This window comes from Trematomus bernacchii, unplaced genomic scaffold (assembly GCF_902827165.1).
Source record: "Trematomus bernacchii unplaced genomic scaffold, fTreBer1.1, whole genome shotgun sequence".
Taxonomy (NCBI): domain Eukaryota; kingdom Metazoa; phylum Chordata; class Actinopteri; order Perciformes; family Nototheniidae; genus Trematomus; species Trematomus bernacchii.
Window position 1 is genome coordinate 2,298,777 of NW_022987429.1, and position 24,591 is coordinate 2,323,367.

At 38.7% G+C, this 24,591-nt stretch overlaps 2 protein-coding genes across 2 annotated transcripts; one reads left to right on the top strand and one right to left on the bottom strand.

The window, feature by feature from the left end:
* Positions 1 to 6,608: 6,608 nt before the first annotated feature.
* Positions 6,609 to 14,575, bottom strand: gask1b (golgi associated kinase 1B). Its single transcript, XM_034140669.1, has 4 exons — positions 13,619 to 14,575; positions 12,400 to 12,617; positions 9,126 to 9,352; positions 6,609 to 7,035 (listed from the first exon to the last, which is right to left on the bottom strand). Exons 1-4 carry the CDS (start codon positions 14,505 to 14,507, stop codon positions 6,828 to 6,830), a joined length of 1,542 nt encoding a protein of 513 aa, XP_033996560.1. The 5' UTR covers positions 14,508 to 14,575; the 3' UTR covers positions 6,609 to 6,827.
* A 2,995-nt stretch (positions 14,576 to 17,570) lies between these two features.
* On the top strand, positions 17,571 to 24,298 carry tmem144b (transmembrane protein 144b). The gene is made up of 12 exons (XM_034140678.1): positions 17,571 to 17,781; positions 17,869 to 18,024; positions 18,143 to 18,265; positions 19,141 to 19,240; positions 19,473 to 19,553; positions 19,699 to 19,777; positions 19,970 to 20,049; positions 20,636 to 20,754; positions 21,125 to 21,244; positions 22,595 to 22,692; positions 23,481 to 23,534; positions 23,757 to 24,298. The coding sequence occupies exons 1-12, from the start codon at positions 17,691 to 17,693 to the stop codon at positions 23,838 to 23,840; spliced, it is 1,185 nt and encodes a 394-aa protein (XP_033996569.1). The 5' UTR covers positions 17,571 to 17,690; the 3' UTR covers positions 23,841 to 24,298.
* Positions 24,299 to 24,591: the final 293 nt, after the last annotated feature.

The window sequence follows — 24,591 nt, forward strand, 5'->3', positions numbered from 1 at the left end:
CCTTTGCAGTAGCTTAATGAAAGCAGGGTAGAGATGTGGTTTGTTGGAGAGCCTGCCTTGTAACTGACACTTGGATTGATCTCCTATGACCTCAGATTTCTTGCTCGCATGTCCTTGAGCAGCTCGCTGAATTCGAACCAGCTCTAGGGAGAACGCTCAGCCACTGACCCAACACCTGACCTACAGAACAGGGGAAATGAAGTACAGATAGAAAACATGGAGCTAAATGTGCTAGGATGTGACGAAACATGCCGCCCACTTCACTGAGGAAAGCTGTTCTGCACCTTCAACCATAGATGAAAAGATGAGTCCTAGCTATTAACCTTCACCTTTTCACATATATATGTAATCCCACGTAACATAGGATTGTTAATCTGTTTGAAGAGTGTGTTAGTATTTCAGTGCTTTGTTCATGTTGGTTATTGACCTACTGCTACAAAGAAAAGATTATTGACATACAGTGTCCTTACCGTATACGGCCTCCGGCAACACAATTTCATGTGGTTGCATTCTTAACCTTTTCCTTCAAAAGGCTCTAATCTGAGCTGCATCTATTGATTTACCTGAAGTGCTGATGGGAAAATGCAATAAGAGGGGCATAATATAAAATAATGATATAAATATCATAATAATCTTCTCACCAGAAGCTCAGCTCCCCATAGACGATGCATTATTTTGTTACAACACTATGAAACACTGGTGCTAGTATTGGCTAGCACCCAGACACATTGTTTGTGACATTTATAAGCGGTTGACCAACAAAGCCGGCCAGCAAACCAATCAGAGCAGACTGGGCTCTGGTTTCAGACAGAGGGTGAAAAGAGGTGCTGCAGCACAGGCAGTATGAGACAAATAAAGAGCTTATTGAACATTAAAGCATGGAGAAATGTCACAGTAGCGGCACAAAATACTAATACAAACCCAGAAATTAGATTAACAGGGCCCCTTTAATCAGAATTTAAAAAACTGCATGGAAATGGTCACGGCTGTATGGTTTATCGGTTAGTCAAACTACCACTATGACCTGAGTCAGAGATATGTCTTGGGATGCAACGAAAAATAAAACAGGGCACGATAAACTTGTGTCTTCTACTCATGTTGCATTTTAAAAGATCTGGAGAGGGAATAAAGAGCAAATATATAAGAGAAGGTGTGTGTCCTTTCATCTGACGAAGAGCGAGAGGTTATATTTGCAGATATGTTCAGTCAGTGAGTTAAATCCCCTCAGACTCCTTGATCTCTCTCACAAAGAGGGGATATGATAAAACGTTCCTGGCAGCACGCCTGCAAAAAAAATATATACTGGCAGGAAAAGTCACCGAAAAATACATCATTTGTATTTCAATCTTCAAGCAAAGAAATATGTGGCTGTTTAGGAAAAAACAAGCTTTGACATGACTGCATCTGACACATGTTGACATTCTTTCCATTTCTCCTCTCAAGTCCTTATCAGTGTAGAGAAAAGAGAAGAGAGAACATTCCTCAATCATGGCAGGACAGTTTCATGATGGTTTGTGTGTTAAGAAGACACACAGATAATCATTTTGAAGGTGTTTTGGTATCTTCCCATGCAAGCTATTAGTTCTGACAGTGACCACGCAGATGCTGTGTTGTTGAAACACTCCTGGAGAATCTTGGCAGTGAAGGCAGTATAATCTTTCAAGTGCTTCAAGACTAAATGGTACAATAGATATATAAAGGCCTTTTAAAAACAGCAAACAGTCAAATAAATATTAAAGCTGCTATCGGCACAAAATGTCAAAGCAAACATATCTTATCAGTGTTTTTCTTTTATATATATATATATATATATAGGTTGTGTCAGTGTGAGTCCACTAACAGAAGTTGGCACATGTTAAGGAAATAGTTTGACATTTTGGAGAAAAACATTTTTTGACAAGAGTTTGATGAGAAGGTTCTCTCTTATCTGTCAGCAGCCTTAGCATGGGGGAAATAGCTCGCTTTGCACATGGCATCACAAAATTGCTTTTACTTTGAAGCTTTTGTGAACATATAGTGTGTCAAAGTGGGAGTGTTAAAGGTGCTTGTAGGGGGATTTTGTTTATCTTTCAGCAGAGCAAAGCTAACAGGTTCCCCCTGTTTTCAGTCCAATGTGTTGAGATAAGCCAAAGTGTGTTCAAAAGAGCAGTAAATCCCTCGAAGCATCATGATTTAGCTACATGGTGTGTCCCAGTGATACTCAATTTACAGCCAGTAGGGGGCTTAGTTGCCCCCAACCGTCACTAAATCACAATCCAAATAAATTGATTCACAATGGGAGTTTTTGGGGGGTAATTTTAATGGAAATGAAGTCGCAGAGTGCATTGTTTTTACACTAATTAAGCTTGTTTATAAAAAATTGAAAAGTGACAAAGGAGCAATCCCCCTGGGTATTTACTGTAAACAGATACATATTGATACCAATGTCGTTTTTTTAACTTGTCACTTTTGCAAAAGCAAGTAGAGTATCCTGTGTGTACTGTCTTTACTTCCTGTTTTATGTTCTCCACTGAAGTGACATATCAAGATATTGCCTGTGTCTCAAGTTCTGCACAAGTTCAGAGCCTGGATGAATAAATGTCAAAATATATATATTACTCTGACCAGTACTGCTACATGGCACATGTTTTTAGACAGGGTTCATGGAGGTCAGTGGCAAACTCTGGAGGGCAGTGAATGGGAAAAGTGACATCATGGTAAACCAGAGTGATTAACAGCGCCCAGTTGAGGTCATGAGAATAAAGTACTCCTCTGTTTGGATGATGTTTGGAGTCTGGCCAAGCCGCAGCTAACATGAACTGTCTCAAACTATTCTCATCATGTAGTGTGAAAATCTAAATATTTTCGCAAGTGATACACTCTCAAGAAACACAAATACAAAATGTGTTAAATTGTTGGTGTGAAAGAGAACAAAAGTAAAGCAGAGAGTGTAAGAGAGTGTTGGAAAAATACTGAATGTACTCTTCTAATATCAGAGTAGCACATGATAACAAAGGCCTAACTGTAACTGTGTACGTAACCGGATGTATGACTACATGGATGACGCTCATGAGACACTGTGTTGAAGTTATGATAGCTATGTTCCTACGATTAATGTGATAACACAGCCCCTAGAGAGACAGCATATGACTGTCATGTTTATTGCTTACGCAGGCTAATCTGAACTAATGCCAGAATACTGCTTTGAACCAGTATTCCTCCATATTGTTGATTATAACAGCCTCTCTTGTATATAAGGCATGTCAAGGAAACTGTTCGGGGAATTATATTTGTCCCACGCAGCTCTGTGTGTGATGACTACTTCCATTCATACATGTATCCTGATATTGAAGACCAAGCCGGTGACGAGTGCAATTTTTCTAACAGTGAGAAATCCTCAATGTGAACAAAAATAGAATACATAAAAAAAAAATTGTAATTAATATATATGTTTAAAAACCATTCCTGAAGCTAAACCTTGTGAAGTTGTTTTGAAAACGTAAGCACAAATTACCAGCTTATGTCTCACAGAGCTGAAGCTAAACCCTGCTTAACAGAAGTGTCTCTTCAGGGTATTTACATTTTAATGACATGCCTGAGGACATACAATTTGCAAAAACTGCATTTTCCCAAAAGGCACATACATGTAAGCCTCAAGGTAACAAATGTTTTGCTCTTTTCAAACTTTCAATTTATATTTAACTGTTCATTTGTTTGTTCAAGATCAAGTGCCGTTTATTTGTTTTCAATGGGATTTAGCACTTTACAGAATAAGCAGGGTGAATCCAAAGTGTTCTGTATGTAGCTGATAATGAGCATAGCACATCGTTATTATACTCCCTGCATGAGTGGATAGCATTTTGTCTATTCTACAAAAGCTAGAAGCTTCCTGACGTCTCCAACTGTTGCCTGGCAACTGGTTCCAGCCCCATAAAAGGGTTCGACACACAACCCCACAGCCCAGTGCAAATTGTAATTGTTATACTTCTGTTTTTGTACAGATGAAACCAAAGAGATTTAACCTGTGAATGAATGAGCTTTAGATTTACTTCTGGGCAGATTTTGTTACCTTTGGGCAGAGCCAAGCTAGCTGTTTCCCCTTAATGCTATGGCTATATGCTGAGCAAAGCTAACCAGCTGCTGGCTACAGCTCTATATTAACCATACAGAGATAAGGGGGACATCAATCTTATCATCGAACTCGCTGCAAGGAAGCAAATAAGTCTATTTTTTGTGCTGTTCTTCAGTACAAATTTTAGATTCTGACTTTCACTTACCCAAATCTCACAGATGCCTTCTACCCTCAATATACTGTAACACAATGAGTTGCAACAAGTAATTGACTATTGTATGAAGTGCAAAATAACATTTTTTTTGAAAATTGATTGAGTAATTTTCATGCAAAAATGGCAGAAAAGCTTTCGGTTTTGGACTGCCAGCTTTGCAGTAGTCTGAAAATCAGCTGCTTCTCCATAAATGGGGAGAGACTTCCATATATTCAAATTTTATGGATTTCCGATCGATAATGCATCTATAATGTATCTCGCTGAAAAAGGACCAGTCTTCACTTCATCCATATGCAATATAGTAGGAAAAAGCTTTTCATTTGTGAAGGCTAGCGCTTAGCTGAGATTGCCTGAGTTGACTGACTAAGTAGCTGCTTCTTAGGCATGTTTGGGTTGAAGCATTTGACTTGCAGAACACGACACAATGTTTTAGACATCACATTTCACTTCCTAAAAGTATGGACATAGGGGAAACTGTTATGATGCTTGTCTATGTGTTTGTGTATGGTCTTTACATATTATTGCTAAAAAGTCAAAAGTCTCCTATTTTCCGTGTGTATGTTATTGTGTGAGAATATGAAAGTAAGTTCCGCTGCAGAGCACTCTATAAGGGTCTTTCTAACACAAACACACAGAGGCATGGACCCCACTGACGCACTAATGCGGGTGACGAGAGGTTAAAACAACATGCCCGGCACGGACACGAGAGAATAACCCACAAAGCCCCATCGACTCCAGCTCTGAGAGCCCAAAGCACGCTGTTTACGACTGCAGGAGAAGTAGACACCACGCTCTGGCTCAGATTTCAGAGCCACAGACTATTTCTGACCATGCTTTGACACATTCTGCATAGACGTGAGAACATATATTTCATAATGCATTTTTTAAGTTAACTTTTTAATGGTGGCTTCCCGATGTAGGACAATTATGAGTCAATGTTTTATATATCACGATAAAAGAGATTTAAATAAAATTGCAGGCCTGTCTGTGATTCAAACATTAATTTAAATCACATGCTGCCATATTCAACGCTAAAATTCAATATAGCTGAACAAAATGGAAGGCCAAAACTCATGATGGATGACAATCAAAGTGTGCTTGTTTTTCTCCAAAAATGATTTTATTATTCAAAGCAAATGTATTACAAAGAAATCCATTCATTGACCATCTGGAGCTCGAACATCTTCGACAATTAATAAATAAATACAGTGAAAATTGTTTTTGTTTTTAAAAGGAAAATAATAGTGCATATAAAAAAGTAAAACCATTCGACTTCTCTTAAAGTTCTTCCGAGAACAGTCAATGCTAAGTTTCCAATGTCCAATCTTTATGATGGGTGTTGCTGTATTGGTGTGTTTACATTAAGACTGTACACAACATTGAATAACTCATTAAAATGGCAATCTTTCTTCAGTGAAAAACCCCAATCAATTACTGGATTAGGGTTGTAGCTTGTTAGCTATACGATAAGAGGCTTAATCAACATCGCAATTCCTGCAAGAAAATAATATATAATTTAGTTCAGTTCATTCATACAAAATGCAAATTACTCTAAGCCTACTTAAAGGCCTCTGGGGGAAAGCAAAGATTATGACTGCACTATGCTCTGTACATAATGACATAATTGTTCTTGGCTCCAGGTGAGAGGGAAACAAAGACTTTAAAATAACCGGTAGTGAAACACAAGACGCTAGGATCATATTGAATGATGGTTAGGGAAATAGAAGCCTATCTTAGTTAAGAAATTTGATAGGTTTCCTAAATGCAAATTACTTGAATGGATTTCTGTTCAGAAGTTATCAACAACACAACATATGCTATTTGGAAAGAAAAGTCTGAATTTATAACAATTCCTTCACTAGCGATATGAGTCAATGGTCATTTTTCCAAAACATATTGATAAAACCTGTAAATAATCCAATATTTAACGGCAAATTGATATGGTCCTGAGAAAAAGGGTCTGCTGAGGTTGAAACCATTATGCTTTTACGCTCTTATATTAAAGTGGATAATAAAGAATCAATTTTAAACATTAAAGGTGGGGTAGGTAAGTTTGAGAAACCGGCTCGAGATCGCTAGAATTTGAAAATACACAACCGGAGAAAATCTGCCACTTCCTTACAGAGCCCCTCCTCCAACACACACGAATGCGCACATGACCAATGAGGGCACGAGATAAGTTTGTGCACAGATGGAATGCTGACAGGCAGGTAGGCCATCCAGTTATTTTAGCCGGGCCGGCTCAGATGATTGGTCGTGCTTTTTACAGTACTACGGCTTCCACAGATGACATTTTTTTATGGATGTTTTGTCAAAGCACTTAAGATATTCATTGCTATCGGGATGTTAAGAGCATTCCATGGAATATAACAAAAAGTGTATCTCGAGCCGGTTTCTCAAACTTACCTTTAACTCGTGTTTTTCAAAGGTACTTAAAAGAATGTAAGTGGAAACCATTTCAGTGTCTGGTAAGAGGATATTCTGTGAACCCAGTGAAGTCACAGTGTTCAAGTCGTTATTATGTGCCGCATTCATTTGGCCACTAGACTGAAGTGACCCTCATCACACATTCATTGTTATGACTTTGATCCCATGTGCGTTGATGTAAGTGAGGAGGACCTTGGCCCGCCTCTCAATTACATCGATCAGCTTGTCGATGCCCTGCCGGCCTCCCTGGCTCTCCCAGTATGTCTCATCAAGAAACAGAGACTGAAGGAGCTTCTCCCTCAACCTCTTGCTCTGCAGCACAGACACCGCCGACTCTGGGAGCCTAGAAAGACAGAAAGTGAGTCAGGAAGAGTTCAATTCAATTAGAGTTTCAGATATCTCAGAGGCAGAGCTTCTCTTGGCTGGGAGCAGAAAATAATCTGATTAGTTCTGTGGTGATGCTTAAGTAGGCTAGACTGTTTTTATTAATCAAAGTGCCTATACAAACACGCTCATAAAAGATAAAAATCAACATGGTAGTGCAAATGTGTGCAACTTTATCTTAAAATAAACCAGTTGCAATGTTAAGAAGACAACTTTAACGAGAGGCAAAAGTGCAGAAAACAATATACAGTAAGCTAAAGGGGAAGAACACGTGGAAAAAAGACAGTTGATAAAATAAGAACAACTTTATGACTCCTAACTAAATGCCATCTTTCTTCTCTACAGTATGCTTGTATGTGCAGAGCAATTCAGCAGGTAAGAACGTCTCCGATAAAGTCTAAGGACAGGAGTTTGCCTGAGTTTGGGGGAGGAATATTTTGAAATGAATAGCCTATTGCTAGCGACGAGTCATGTTAGCTAGCTAGCGTACAACAACCAGATGTGACCCCTTTAGTCTTTATCTATGCTCAAAGGAAGCTTGTATCTTAAATGATATCTAGGTTAAATCATCATTATTAGTAAGCCAAACTGCTACTGCCGAATGGCAATCTGGGAGCTGTATCCACAGGAGCATTGAGTATGAAGCATATTATAAGTGCATTTAAGGCCAATGTTTTAACCTATAAGCTAATGTCTAGTGTCGTGGAAAAACACACATAATATGCACGAAAAAAAACTTTAAAAATGTTTAAACGTCAAAATGCTCATTTTGTATTTTTTTTATTAAAGCCATGGTTGTTTTCAATTACTTAAGCATTTGGTTATGAATTAATTACTTAATAATGTTATGATATTTCTGCTATTTCTCGTTTGGTAATTTAGTAATGTAAAAATCAAACCAGCTTTTCTATGGTTCAAGAAAGAAACACAATTGAGACAAAGGTACACTAACTTTTAGTGACGAGTCATGTTAGCTAGCTAGCGCCCACAAATGTCCGCCAACGAGCAGCGTGTGGTAGCAAAGTTTTGGAAAGAGACGTTAAAAATCCACACAGATGTATCTCTTGAAACAGTAATCCTTCATGTTTTTCTAAATACTGGAAATGATCAAAAGTCGTTGTGATATTGGCAATCTTCCTGTGGGTGTTGCTAGTAGCAACAGATTCTTAGTTCTGGAATTTGTATGCTATTCGCACATCTTGCAAATAGGCTCAGTAAAAGGCTCCACTCCTAAATGAAGTATCTGCAGAGATTGAAAATGAGATTGTATAACATGTGAAGCAGCAACTGGCTTGGAGCTGACCTGTGTAGGGTACTTACTATGAGTGGTGGACTGGTGATAATGAACTAAAGTGCTGTTACTTGATACAGAGATGGATTTGTGCCTTGCATTCCTGTGTTATGGGAGGATTATGTTATTGTCGGCAAGAAGAGTTCGCCCAACGAATGTTTGTACAGCTAAAATGACAAAAAAAAGAGGGACTGAAGCTTTACAAATGTAGACTATAGATGACTGGGAGACGTTGGACTGGCTGTTACCTACATTTAGGTTTTCAAGCAGATAATTATAGATCCATAAAGGAAAAACCATTATTAAGCCCCCTCAGATTCAGGCCAAAAATACATATTTACTTTGCTGAGCCATTTGTGATTCGGTGAGTCAGTTTTACATTTTAAATTAAAAACAGGATTTGAAAGTTTAAAATATCATTGTGGTGTTTGTACAATTCACTTTGTGCTTTGTGTTTGCAGATTATTGTGCCGAAAATATTAAATTGAGTTTCTGAACAGGCCTGGAGATATTAAACACATTCCTTTCAGATTATAAAATCTGATCATTATTAGTCTTTTAACATTTGTAAATTAACTACCTATCAATTGAAATAGAAGATTGATACATCTGACAAAAGTTGTTATTTTTCTATTTAAGTTATCATGTTCTTTCTGATATCTTAAGAAACAACACATTCTGAGTGAAATTGAATATATTTCTATATAATAATCAAACCAATATCAGTATTTATCACTGTTTTTGTGATCCAAACTTACTCTTTGATTCCTTCCAGGAGCCTGAAGTCCAGGTTGTCCTCATTGCGGTCGAAGAAGCCTTTGTTGTTGGTGAACACCAGGTGTCTGGGGTCGTGTCCCCTGTGGATGATGTTTGTCAGCTGTATGTGTTTCTGGTTCCCACACTCAGCATCGAGGCCCAGCTCCACACACACATCCTCCTGTCTGGGCCTGAACCCACAGCAGCTCTTATCAAGACGGTTGTGAATCTGATAAATGAAAATAACATGTAGCTCAAGGTGGGACTTGATTCATACATTTGTGTCCTCTTTCTATAGCACTTCTTTCCATAAATATATTTATTTGCATGGTAAATGATTGATAAACTGCATTTACATAGCGCTTTTCAAATCTCTACGGGCCCTCAAAGCGTGTTTCACATAAACAAGTCAGTATTCACTCATTCACACACATTCATAACGAGGCTGCTATACAAGATGCCACTTGAAGCAACTAACATTTACACACACTCACACACTGTTGGCAGTGCAATTAGGAACAACTTGGGATAACAAATCTTGCCTGAGGACTGGGAATCGAACCACCGACACTTCGATCTACCTTACAGCCAAAGATGCCCTTACTAGTATTTTAAATTATCTCACAAGGTTAAAGGTGGGGTAAAAAAAAACCAGCTCGAGTGCGTAGAATTTGAAAATACACAGCCGGAACAAATCGGCCACTTCCTTACAGAGCCCCTCCTCCAACACACACGATCGCGCACATGACCAATGAGGGCACGAGATAAGTTTGTGCACAGATGGAAGGCTGACAGGCAGGTAGGCCATCCAGTTATTTTAGCCGGGCCGGCTAAAATGATTGGTCGTGCTTTTTACAGTACTACGGCTTCCACAGATGACATTTTTTAATGGATTTTTTGTCAAAGCACTTAAGATATTCATTGCTCTCGGGATTTTAAGAGCATTCCATGGAATATAACAAAAAGTGTATCTCGAGCCGGTTTCTCAAACTTACCTATACCCCACCTTTAATAGAAAACAGAAACCTATCCAGCAGGTTGTTTATTGTGATGCTTTTCTCAATGACTTTTGATCAGACAGCACTTCCTCCTACGTTACTCCTGCTTCCTATACAAGGACAGGTGAGCCATAATCCCAATGGAGGCTTCAAACCATCTGTCAATCATTAACTTCTTAACCATTTGATTGGCAGAAGTCTCAGGAGATGCTATGAAAGTCTAAGTAAAACCAAGGATGGAGCATCTCAGATGTCAATCATTGGTTTCACTTGGGACTTGTTAAATCAATGAGCATCTGCCAACACATGCAGTGTGATTATCCACAATACATATTTATCTGTCAATCAACAAGCCCCTAAACATAGATGTAATGAGGCCCATATACAGCATCTTTCAATTGTTATGGACTCTAAACACTTTCTGTCTTAGATAATGAAAATACAGGGTTTTTGTTTTGTTGTTTGGTTATTGGGAGACAAAGTAAGCCAGTGAAGCATTATAGCATTATATTCCATGGAATGCTCTTAACATCCCGATAGCAATGAATACATTAAATGCTTTGACAATAAATACATAAAAAAATGTCATCTGTGGAAGCCGTAGCGCTGTAAAAAGCACGACCAATCATCTGAGCCGGCCCGGCTAAAATAACTGGATGGCCTACCTGCCTGTCAGCCTTCCATCTCGTGCACAGACTTATCTCGTGCCCTCATTGGTCATGTGCACGTTCGTGTGTGTTGGAGGAGGGGCTCTGTAAGGAAGTCTGAAGGAAGGGGCAGATTTTTTTCGGCTGCGTACTTTCAAATTCTAGCGCACTCGAGCTGGTTTCTCCATTCTTACCTACCCTACCTTAAATAATGTTATGATATTTCTGCTATTTCTCCTTTGGTCATTTAGTAATGTAAAAATCAAACCAGCTTGTCTAAGGTTCAAGAAAGAAACACAATTGAGATAAAGGTACACTAACTTTAGAGATACATTTTCTCAGTTGCACATTTTAGTTTAACATTGGCCTCTGTATTCAGGAGTAAGCAGCCTGTCAGGGTATTTTAAGGATAAGAAAGTATATCTATGAAATGAAATGTGTTAGAGTTGTTATATCAAAGAAACCAATGTACCTTAACTGTTTTCAGATGACTTGCGTCTTTCATTAGATTTATTATGTGCCAAGTCTGTTCCTCTTAACTGCACAGTATAAATTTAACTTTACCGTTAATAAATCGATTCATCAGGAACTTGAATCAAGAACAAAGATAAATAGTCAAAGCAGTGGCACTATGATCTCAATGCCAGACTTAATAGTAATAAAGTTATTCAATCTATTTGAAAGTCATTTTTTTTCATTTACTCACTCTGCTAGTTTTGCTCTTTAATGTTCATGCAATGAATTTTAAATAATTCTCAGGATAAGTGATAATAATGCAATATCAGTGATCCAGGCTTTCCACATAGGAAACAAGACTTAATTACAGCATGTCATTTATGAAGCATTTTTGGAAGCATAGAGAGGCTGCAACTGCATGAAAGCAAACCGAAGGAGAGAAGGAAGCAAACATGTTTTTGCTATTCATAGTCGACCTCTGCAGCTCATCCAAAATGCAGCGGCTTGTCTGGTCTTCAACCTTCCAACATTTTCCCACACCACGCCGCTCCTCCGCTCACTTCACTGGCTTCCAGTTATTGCTAGAATCCACTTCAAGACAATAGTACTTGCGTACCATGCTGCGAATGGATCTGGCCCTTCCTACATCCAAGACATGGTTAAACTGTACACCCCAGCACGTGCACTCCGCTCTGCATCGGCCAAACGGCTCGCTGCACCCGCACTGCGAGGGGGACCCAAGTTCCCATCAGCAAAAACACGTCGGTTTGCTATCCTGGCTCCAAAATGGTGGAATGAGCTCCCAATTGAAAGCTTGCACATCTTCCGGCGCAGACTGAAAACTCATCTCTTTCGACTCCACTTCGAGCGATAGAATTACTAACAAAGAATTACTAACAAAGCATTTATATACTAATAAAGGACTGGCTTATCTAAAGCCAGTTGAGTAGCACTTGAAATGTTTTGGCTCTATGAAACCTGATGTACTTATATGATTCTGTTTTCTTCAAGTTTGTATCTTGTTGATCGAATGCACTTATTGTAAGTCACTTTGGATAAAAGCGTCAGTTAAATGCAATGTAATGTAATGTACAGTAATGTAATAGTCATGTGGACTTTTCAAATATTTGAGTCATTATTGTCTTAGTTTTTAAATGTTATATTGCTTGTGTTACCTGTAGTAAGAAGTCAAACAGAGCCAGTTTACTCCACTCATAGTGATGCACCGTGGAGCAGCCGGAGTCAGGCTTCGGGCTGATGTTTTTATGCCAACACTTCTGTTTCAGGGAACTCTGGTATTCCCCCCATGTCATCCTCACGGTGGCCCTGCCTGCAGCAAGGCCTTCTGGGTAGAGAGATGCATCCCATAACAACACTGGACCGGGCAGGCCATCTACAGAGTGAGGATAAAAGGATTATATGGTTAGATTTCAGCAACTGTTTGGTCTCAGTGAGTTTTTGTGGGCCTATTTTTACAGAGGAAAAGCTTACTGAGCAATGCAAATGCTTTGTCGGTGGTAAACACATAAACACCTGCACCGCAAAACCTCATCATTTTACCCTGTATAATGAAGCAGATCAAAAGTGGACTGTGGATCCATTTTCTGATATACTTTCATCATTCATTTGAAATCACGAAACAACCAACTGTGGAGACTCTAAGAAACATGATCTGTTGACGGACACAGATGTTATATTCACAGATGGAATCAAAGAGTTGTGGAGAATAAACAAAATTGGACAACTGCTGTCGCCTGCTATAAATATGCCCCTAAGAGCTCAGTGCTGACATTCTCAACATGTTTCAGAAGTTAGAATGTATACCTTCCCTGACCTGTCTTAGGTTCAAATATGTGGATACCTTGTTGTCTGTACTGGCCCTGCTTTCAGTATGGCCTCTAAGGAAATAGTCCTGACTGAGTGGACCCACATGCTGAGTGCCAAAGTTTCAGTGTGTGGTACAAAAGCACATGGCACATGAATCTTCAGCACACATCTTTTCCACCACTAGACCTCAACTTCATAACACATGAGTTAACTGACATTTAATTTAAAGACATTTACTGTACATTTAAAAGGCTTGTGTGATAAGTCTGTTTTTCAAATGGCTTTATCCCCAGACAATACATCTATTACAAATTGGCATACACTCTATCTGCAGGGGGATTTTGAAATGTGTTTGTTCTGTTTTGAGTTGTTGAACTGAAAGGTGCGTACACAGAAAGAATGCAACTTTGACTGAGGTTATAGTTAGAGATGACACACATAAAGGATCAGTTAGATAGTTAGATGAAGCAATCACATGAATTAACTTGGTTTTAACAGTGCTCTACACCAAGTGTTATCCAGATTGGGTCAGAATAGAATAAACGTTGTCCTCTCCTGTTGACATACCGTGTAAGAAGCTGAACTTTCTGCTGACAGCTGGTAATGTCCTATTGAGCCCCAGCACCCTGTCCAGATGGAAAGCGAACACCTCGGTGGTGTCCGCGGGGCTGCTGATCACTCCACACTGCCCTCCACACACATTGTTCCCTTGTGTGTCTCTTTGGTTGCCCAATGAAACGTTTGTCTCGCCCTCAAATATTAAAAGTGACGTATAATCCCCATGAGAAACTTCTTTGATGCGCAAAACTTTGGCATCCGCCAGAAATCGCATGGCTTTCACGTCCTGGGGGCTGAGCCATGGCGGTGCCCTCTGACTGTAAATTCGGATAGAACTAATGTGAGAGTCTGCCTGTGAATCTGTATGATGTGTAGGGATTATATCCAATAATTTATAATGAACATCCTTGGTTTTTCCCAAGAAATTCTTATGTGGAAAGTTTCGCTGAATTTGGCCCACGTCCCGCAACAAAGTGCCACGTTTGTTCTGCGTAAAAGCTGAGTTAGCCTCCGTAATCCTTTTCACTTTTTTCCTCAGTTTTGGTCTGATTGTCCCCCGAATATTAGCAGGTTTCAGTCGCTTAGTCTTTAGCGTTATGTAGACCACGTTTGACCGTGTCGGGACAACAGAGTTCGCACCGGTCTGAAAATCCACATAGTCTGATTGAGCATCACTATTATCCAAAGTATACAATCCACGGGTGTGTCGGTACTTGTCTTTATCAGTCCTCCTATCCCGGTGCTGCTTCGAGTATCCAGCTTGTGAAACAACCAACAACAAATAAATAACACAAACGCTGGCAATGATTAAACTCCTGTTGGAAAGAGGGCACCTCCGGTAGCTGCTCCTCAGTTTTAGGAAAGGGAAGAGCAGCCAGTGAAAGCGAAGCTTCCCCATTATAACTTATGATATTATTATGGTTGAGTGTCTTTTTTGACAAACTCAAACCAGGGAGGAGCGCACAACTTCCGAAACTCATCTTGGAAAGGAGGATTTGTGGCCACATAATGCATGGAGACAACTGCGTGGGATGGACAGGGCTGGGAAACCACCCTCTGACCCAACATGAGGACACAAACACTTTTTTTTAACGTATTTATACCTTCAGATATAGCTATAATCCAAAATGGTGAATACAAAGAACAGAAATCATACTTGGATATCATTTATTTAGTTTGTTTTTTCGTTGAATTACCGCGGACAAAAACTATATATCTGTTAATTGGTAACTATGAAATGGTCTGCCAAAATAACCAGGTTATAAAAAGTAGCAACAAAATTACATATGTATGTTTTGGATATCATCCCATTCATGTTCACCCTGGATATGAATACAAGAGCTATCCTAGCAGTTTGTGCAAACATGTAATTCATGAAAAAAAAAATTATATATAAACGTTCCAGTTCTTTCCAAGACCATTTGATCCATTATAGCCCTGTATCCACGTGTTTTAGGCGACACCTGCTGGTCCAGTTCCTTAATCTTTAATTGGCTGAGCGCACATTCACATATTGGAGACACAATACAATTGAACAGAATATGCACGTGAAAGGTGGAACAGTTAGCAGCAGGAAACCACTATATCCTCCAGTGGAAGGAGCTGGACGCAGGAGCCCATGGAAAGGATTTCCTGAAGCCGAAAATAAAACCGCTAAATATAGAGCTATTGTGCTGTGGCCTATATAGACTTGTATTGTAGATCATGTAGATAACTGATGATGTGCTGTCTTCCTCAGAAGAAGGACTCACATTGTACTCAAAGTCAACTATACCACAGTGTAGAAATACAATGTTTCAAGAGAAAACAGTCTATTCACATTTCAATGGACAGAAATAATGTTGAAGCTGCAAATGTCAACTTCACCTCAACTAGCTTGATATATCTTTGTTTTGATATATACCTATAATATAATGTCAGTCAGTGGCGTTTTTATATGTACAAAAGTGGTGGGGCACAAAAAACTTGGATGTCTATATATAAGCTTCTGCAGTGACGTGCAGTGAGGTTCATGGCTGGTGAGGCACTGGCACTGACTCTTCAGGTTTACAAATATTATATTTTGACCTAAACCAAAATATAATATTATTTTCAAAAGCTTTTTTTGTCTGATGCTTCGATTAATTTTAAACAGACAGTTCAACAAAAGGATACCCAAAAAATGTAATTTTATCATTTAAATATTGAATTGTTCTCTCTTAATAAGATCCCATTTTCAATAAAATGGCGGTCTTACCTTGATTTGAAGATGAAGTCCATTTGCCTATCCTTCTGGACAAACATTTCTATTACTTTTTTGTAAAAGTCCTCCTTATGTTCTTGTAGTTTCAAAAGTCTATCATAAATCTAATCCATAGATTTATGATAAAAAAATTATAAAAGTAGGGTAGACATGTGGATGTTATCCGGCTAATCAAAACGTGCATTTATCTAACAGGTACGTTTCCCACAGATCTTATTTCCAGCTATTTTCTAAAATCCTCTGGAGAAATCTCATTGCTTTTTTGTGCTTACTTCCTGGTTTTAGGATGCGCCACTGCAGCTCTCTCGTCTCCTCTTCACACACCACACTTTTCGCGGCACACGTACTTACAGCCAATCAGCTCTGAATGATTTGAGATGACGTATGGTGGGGATGGTAGCTCCGTGCCCCTCTGGTCATTATTTTTTTGCCACACACATTTCATTACAAAATACTCTGAGCATGCGCAGTGAAGTTTTTACAGTCAACGTTCACTTCACAGCGAGAGGAAGGGGCATAATCAGGTTTTGTCCCACATGGCTCTAAACAGCTCAATAGGCACACACTGTGACTGTAGACACACTAATTAGAAGAACACAGACTAAAACAGCAATGTACAGACGAATCAGATGATTAAACATGATCTTAAAATATATTTTATATATTTTTTTTTTTTTTTTTTTTGCATTTTTGTAATCATTATTTGTAATACTTTATGCTGACACTAGGTGGGGCTGTGCCCCACCTGCCCCTAATGACCAGTCGCCACTGATGTCAGTTAATGTTGTGTCATTGATCTGGATCCTTAACTAAAGCAACTAAAGGTATCATACCATTGTAATGGAGTGGCCTATAATGTCAGCCTAGATTTGTGTTTCCTTTGAAATGTTACGTAAATAAAAAGCTGATTATAATAATCAAGTACAGTGCTTGGGTAAATATACTTGGTTACTTCCCACCAACATGAACAAACATATTGTGATCCTTTTTAAAATTAATAATAGTAACTTTATTTGTATAGCACCTTTCACGCATCCCAAAATGCTTAACAGAGCAAGTTGAGGTACAGAAAAACCTTGACAATTAACAAAAATGACCAAAAGCAAGGTACAAAAACTAAATTAAAAAAAGGTTTCAATAATACATGATACCACTAAAACTAACCCAAATGAAAAGGCAAATCAAAAAAGTTATGACTATTGTATTTTTAAAAAATTCAAAGGGATTTGGCTATTTTCAGATTTAAGGGGAAGCTTCTGTTCCACAGAAAGCAGCCTTCCCAGATTTTCTCATAACACACTTAAGGTACTTATTAAATAAAGGCAGTGGAGGACCTGAGTGTTCTTGTCACTCAATGATAAATGAAGGGTCAATATTTTGTAAGGCTTTGTAGATCAATAAAAGGACTTCAATCCATGAAATCACTTCTAAAAGATGCTGGTAACCAGTACAGTGATTCCAGCAGAAGGGAAATATGATTTCTCTTTTTGTTGTTTCGTTTAAAATCCTGTCTGCAGGCTTCTCAATAAATAATAAATACATGTATAATTTAAGTAAAACATTTTCTACGATTCAGCACATCTTATATTCTAACAAAGCCACAAACATGACATTAAAACTGCTCTCATGAGATAAAGAAATATCTCGGATGTCTTTTTCTCCACCGGTCCTGCAGTATTTAACTCCCTGTGGTCATGGGTCCACAGCCTGTGAGTTAGATTGAGTGATTGCGGTAATTGGCAGCACCTGGCTGAGCTTTACTCCTCACTGCACAGACACACACACACACACACGGTCTCTTGCAGTTTAACACGACAGAAAACAACCGTTACTTTTAACATGCTTGAATCAAAACTCCCCCATTTGCTTTTATTTTTTACCACATTGTTGATGGTGAGCTGTAACGGTATGGAAAATGCTGCTGAACAAGGTGAGTGAATTGTTTGTGATTTAATGTTAAGGAGCCTGAGGATGGCATGTTGTCTGAAATCAAAAATCAACCTTAAACTTTTTCCAGTTGCGGAAGGTGGTGAAAATGCAACAGCAGGCAGCTTGGGAATGGTTCAAATTACCAATATGACTTATTTTTCCTATGGATTAGCTGCAAATGTGGTTGCTGTGCTGTTGTATGGAAGCAACTATGTTCCTCTTAAAAGAATAGAGACTGGAGATGGTAAGCATACAGTTCTTGCTTTTCTTTTAAAGATCTCCGTATGGGGAAGGACTTTTTCTAGTAAAATCAAAAAGCGTTTTTTTGCATGCCTATATGACAATAAGTGTTTTGTTTACAGGTATGTTCTTTCAGTGGGTATACAGTGTATCAATATGGGCTGCAACCATGGCTGGAGACATAATGCTTGACTCGCCCAAATTCCATCCTTTTGCAATGCTTGGAGGTGTCATCTGGGCTACAGGTAAAAGCAAACCTTAATCATTTGTCATGTTTTTCATGAGATTGAATGCATTTGTATCACTGGAGCAAGTCACCTTCAAGTGTGGATGAATGTAGAAACAGACCATCTCATTTCACAAGTCCAATTTAAAATGCTGACATTGAATCTGTTGCTGTGAGGGATGACAAACGTTAAGGGCCAGATAGACCCAGGTTATTTGGTTGCAGGGAGCAGTTAAGATCTCCTTTTTTTTAATTTATCCTCAAGGGAAATGCAGTTCTTTACTCTAGTGTTATTTTACTATTACAGACATACAGCTGGAAATGAACACACACACACACACACACACACACACACACACACACACACACACACACACACACACACACACACACCCACCCAATAGAAATGCACTAATGGAGAGGTAGTAGAGCAGAGCGACGGGGCTGTCAATGTTCTGGTGCCCAAAAGCAGTCAGGGGTATGGTGGGTAAGGAGAACTTGGCGGTGCCCATCAGTGAACTGGCTCTTATCCAGCTACCAGTCAACCCTCCATATATTCGGCCAGATCGGGACTTGAACCGGCAACCCTTTGGTTTCGAGGCTAAGTCCCTGAGCTGCGCCCTGTACATCTGGCTTACAAATACAGCCTCGCAAATTAATTCAGAGGCATTTTATTTGGCCTTTCGCCGATCAAGCATTCCATTCAGTTGTGCATAAAACTTGAAAATAAATATTCCAATGTATTCCTAGTTTGGATTGCCTAAAACCTTTTGCACTGAGTTCTCCTCTGTTGACTTTATTGATGACATTGACATGTGTCACAAGCTTCACAAAGAGGGTATACGATACTACCTGTACGTGGCTTACATGATGCTTACTTTTTTTCATCCACAGGCAATATAATGGTTGTTCCAATTGTGAAAACGATTGGCCTCGGCCTTGGGACTCTGATTTGGGGCTCTTGTAGTTTGTTGATGGGCTGGGGAACTTCACGGTGAGTCAGAGTTATGTTCCTCCACTCGGAATGGGAAATTAATTTCCTTCCTTTTGTTGACTCCTTTTTTATTTTCTAGATTAAGTTAACTTTATATTAGAAGGGCATTCTGGGGAAATAAATGTTTGAAGACAGTGGCTGTTTCCCGTTATTTAGATTTCACCGCAGGGGACTTTTTAATTTGGCAGTTTGTTCAAAAGAAAGTGAACATCTAAATGAGTTTCCTTCACAGGTTTGGCTTGTTTGGGGTTACTGCACAGGAGGTTTCCAGGCCAATATTAAACTATTGTGGAGCAGGGATGTGTCTTCTCAGGTAAACTTCAAATAGGAAAGTATCCCACCTTCCTGGCAGTTTGATCATTCTAAAGCTGCAAACGGAACAAAAGACACCACTGTCTAATATTGAGTTATGTTTTGGATGTCAGATGACTGATGTGACTTATTTTAATTTGTTACAGTGGCCTTATCTTTTTCTGTGTGAAAACGAACGTGGAACTGCATCCAATCTCTGAATCAATCCCATTACTTCTTGAGAGGGTAAGGGCATTGATTTTCTGTTTATTTTTATCCTTGCCTTATCTAAAAAAAAAACAGTCATTTCTGACATCAAACTGGAACCAAGTTCAAGAATCTGAAGGACAATCCATCCATGTTGTGATGACTTTGACATGCTTTATGTGTTTTGAAGTACAACATGTCTTCATATAAGGATGCTTTCACCCTCTACAGAGAATAAATTCGAGCAGCTATTGTCCGAGTTCATCCAACTTCTGGATAGACATCATCGGGTTGAAGACCAGGCGTTTCGTGTGAGCTCAAATCCTTATCAGTCAGTGAGCTGTGTGCACACATATTGTTCTTGCCAGCTAAAAGCAGAAGCAAGGGACATTACAAAACATTGATTCAATTATAACTATAAATGCTCCTTTAGAAGGAAACCAATATATTTTTTAATTAAGCCCCAGGCTTTCACTAGAGGACTTATGTATTATGTGTACAGCTGAGGCTTGGTGTTAAATGTAACATGATGTGTCTCTTGGCAAGCATTTATTTTCGAGGCAACATTTTAAGTACACCTTTTTATTCAGTCATGACCCACACAATTTCACTATTAAGACATCACTTAAATTAAAGTAGGTGGGTTGCAGCAAAATAAAACAACAAGCCAGGGGGACTTCAAAACTCAATGCAAACAGCAGAACATTGTAAAATGCAAAAAAGATTGGCGATAGACACTAGAAAAAAATGATGTATCCACTTTGAAATATATTTTTTAAAAGGCCATGTTATGTGTCTGTTTTATATGAAATGGTCTGCTTTATTTTAAAATACCATGTGTCAGTGGAGGTTTGAAATCCATCCACCATGCAGTTTCTGAGTGTCACTCTTCTTTAGAGGCTACCTGCTTGCTGTTGTGTCGGGCCTGCTGTACGGCTCCGTCTATTCGCCCATCCTCTACATTCAGAGCCATTCATCATTCCGGGACAGCATGTTCTACGGAGCCAGTGTCTATGGTAGGGTTTCAGTGTTTGATACCAGCCTTCACTTTTACCTTTTTTTTTTTTACAAGCTACTATCGATACATCTTACTTAACTGGGAAAAAGATTACAATGTCTTCTGAGGTTTAAGACCGTATCACACCGTTATGCTATAAATAACACCTGATCCTCCAGCGCACCAGGTTTAATATCCAGCTTCCTGAGAGAGTCACTGCGATGGTACACCTTCCCTTTTTTGTGCTGCTTTTAAAGTGGCTCTAACTTTGATATTGGTTCTACTGACTCACCTCTTAAAGCATGGGAAAATTGATGTCTTCATTGCAATCCTACAGGGAAGAAAAAGGAATAATGTAACTATCAATTCTTGTCTCATCTTCTCAACAGACCTCGACTATATTCACTCGGTGTGCTCTGGTATTCTTGCTACAAGCACAGTGTACTTTGCCATCTACTGTGTTGTCATGAAAAACAGGCCCAGAGTCTACTCCAGAGTCATCCTACCAGGTAACTCTTTATCACTCGGGTGTTTCGTGGCATAACCAACGTTGCAACTGCTGTAAACCTAGTTGAGATTTCATTGTATGCACCTGCAAAATCTAATACGCTCACTCATGGCATTTCTTTTTGCTCTTATTGATATGTTTTAGCCATATCACCCTTAAGGCATTGATTGTATTCTGAGCCCATGTGTTTTAGATCAGTGGTTCCCAACCTTTATCCTGAAGAGACCCCTTTTTACTTTCATTGAGTAAACCTACGATTCCTGGCAAAGTGACATATTTTATGGATATTTCAATTAACATACAATGAATACAAATAACGGTACAGAACAACCAAATATTGAAGGCAATAACAGCAGGAAGTTTGTGTAAAATGAGCAAAATGGGTGATTTTTCATGTGAGATTAAAAATAAATGTTTACAAATCCTGAAATGGGCTGGTTGTATATTTAAAAAGAAAAACTTTGCTGTACACCCTTTTTAAGATAAAGTAGGCTTTGATAACCCTAAAGTGTCCGTCGTACTAGTGATTTCAAACCAATAGGATCCAATAGAAAACTACAAATAATATACATTTACATTTTATCTGTAACTTGAGTAAATATCTTGAGGTCTGCCTGTGCAGTGAGAATATTTGTTTGTTCCATTGTGAATCAATTTGTTCATTCTACAGTTTCCAAAAAAAAATACTGTCTTTTTCTTGTTTCAATTAAAAGGCAATTACTAATAAAACTAGGTTTTGCAGACAGATATGATTGATAAGAGAAGGATCTATGCAAGTGATTAACAAGGAAATATAAAAAAATATTGATTGACATTTTGACAAATTATGTTTGCTTGTCAAGCGCTGGATTATTTCACCTCTTCTGACAATTTAAAAACAATGTGTATGAAATGTTAAAAAAAAGAATATATTCTCAAGTCCAAATTCATGAAGACTAAGCCTCTGTAATTACCTCTCTGCACAACAAACTCTTGCACTGTCACATTGGTGTAGGGGTTGTATGATCTCCTAGGATGATGCACGTGGCTTTTTGGCGCTGGGATGATTTTGGTGAAACTGGATAATGAATGATGGAGGAAACTTTAACTGTTTTCCCTTGTGATGTCCTTGGGCTGCTTTGCCTTGACTACTTTTCTGATGGAAAGAAAACTGTATTAAAATAATTCACCTCTGCAACTGAAGAAGAAAATACAGAACATTGCATAATGTTGCTTTAATTATGTGCAAAAGTTATTCAATGCCAAAATGTAGAACCTGAAATCTCTTCAAGTGTTATGTCAGCCTATGTGCTGTGTAGTGTATCTGAGTCAGCGTGATAAAAGTACACTCTTGTCTCCTTCTGCTCTTCAGGTATTTTGTCTGGATTGATGTGGACATCGGCCACATACTGCTGGTTCCTGGCCAATACCTACCTGAGTGCTGTCGTTACCTATCCTATTGTCACCGCCGTAAGTACACCATGGCTGGGTAATTGAAATACTGTCCGTTTGCCTTGACGTAGAAGAGTGAGTCTTCAATTATATCTGTCAATGATGGAAAGGAAAAGCACTTGAACAATTTACATCTGTCTTGCGGATGTTTCAGTTAAGTTTGACGTGTCAGAGTCCTTCTATAGTCTGAGATTCATTAAACTCTCCAGATGTCCAGCTGCAGACCTGCATGACAAATGGAAGCATCTAATTGCCGTTATCTTGCCGAGCATGGTTTATCTTTTTTAGATTTCTGAGATGTCTGTCTCTGATTGGGATAGTACCCCTGTGGTGCTTTTGCAAGAATGCTTATGAAGTGTGCAGAATTTCAAAAGGAAAAGTTAATTTCCCAGAAGATCATGACCACTCGGTAAATGCCATGGCAATCCACACACTTTATTTTGACTTGCCAACTTTATCAGTAGAAATTGGCTTTTTAATATGAGTTTCATTAAGAAAGGGGATGGTTTTGAAATGTTGACCTTAGCAAAAGTTGACGGGTTATAAACAATCAGTTTCTCTGGGGGCAGTTTAGCCAGACTTAATGTGAGATGGAAGAACCTGCTGTTTGTTCTGGTGGCATAATGAGCCCCTGCATCGCGTATTCCCCCTTACTGTTATGTTGACATTATTGCTTCATCTATTGAAATTCCCAGGCAATTACACTTGTTGGCATGAAGTTGGCATACTTTTAAAAACTTTTCATTTATGTGATCATCAAAAGTAGAAAGGTATTAATAGTAAATGCTTTTGTTTTTACTCTGCAGGGATACGGTCTGGTTGCGGCTCTGTGGGGATCCTTGGTGTTCAAAGAGATTAGGGTAAGGATTATCATCAATCTGGTTGTAAATCATCTCTACATTCCTCCTTTTATAAGTATACTGCATAGTTTACCAAGGAGAACCTGACTTCCTCCAGATGAAGGTTAACAGCTTTTCAACTTTCAGTATTTTCTTCAATATTTCAAATCAAGAAAAAGACGTTTTCTTTTTTTAAAGAGAAACACATTTGAGTAAAGCCCTCCATGTGATTTTTCCTCTCAGGGTTTAGGCAACTGTTTAATCTTCTCCTTGGCGTCCGTTGTCGTGCTGACCGGCTCCTTGCTCACCGCCATCTCAAAGATCTAATAATGCAGAAGACCGTCGAGTAAAAACATCAAGAAAAGGCCATATTCATTCATCACAAAGAATGTGCTTGGTTTTATAAAACCCCTTGAAATCCCATGAAAAAAAAAAAACTGTAAAGCTGTCTCTAGAAAAAAAAAATGGAAATGGTCTTTTTTGAATTCTCTTAGCTAACATTTGGCGAAAGCTTCCTTTACAGAAATGTCCTCATGGCTGTTAAAAGAGGAGTATACTGTATTACTATATTGTGAAAAAATAAGTTGTCACAATTGTGCTTTGTTTAGTTACTAGATTCAAATTTCCCACGTTATATAATGTTTTACAAACTTGTTTTTTAGGGACTAACATACTGCACATTTCTATTTATAACTGTCATGGTGGTTGTTTGTACGTCAATGTTTTTGATTTTTGGTTATTGTAAGATTTTACTTTTATTAAAACATCTTTTGATAATGACATCACTGTGTGTTGCTCTTAAAAATATCTCTTTATAGGCAGAGTCTTTTTTATTTCTGTCCACACCGGTGGTTCTCCACAGCTCATGGCCTCATGCCCATCTACTCCCCATGGAGCTCTGTGTGTGCAGTGTTGTGACATTAAAGCAGTGGGCTCTTGATTAATGTGTATCGTGCACCGGGGAGAATATAGTTGATAACACACATTTGACATGAGTCCTCTCTGAATAATTATATGGGGTTAATGAAATCAAGAAGGAGAATGTCTTATCGATCTTAAACTATGTCACTCAATTAGT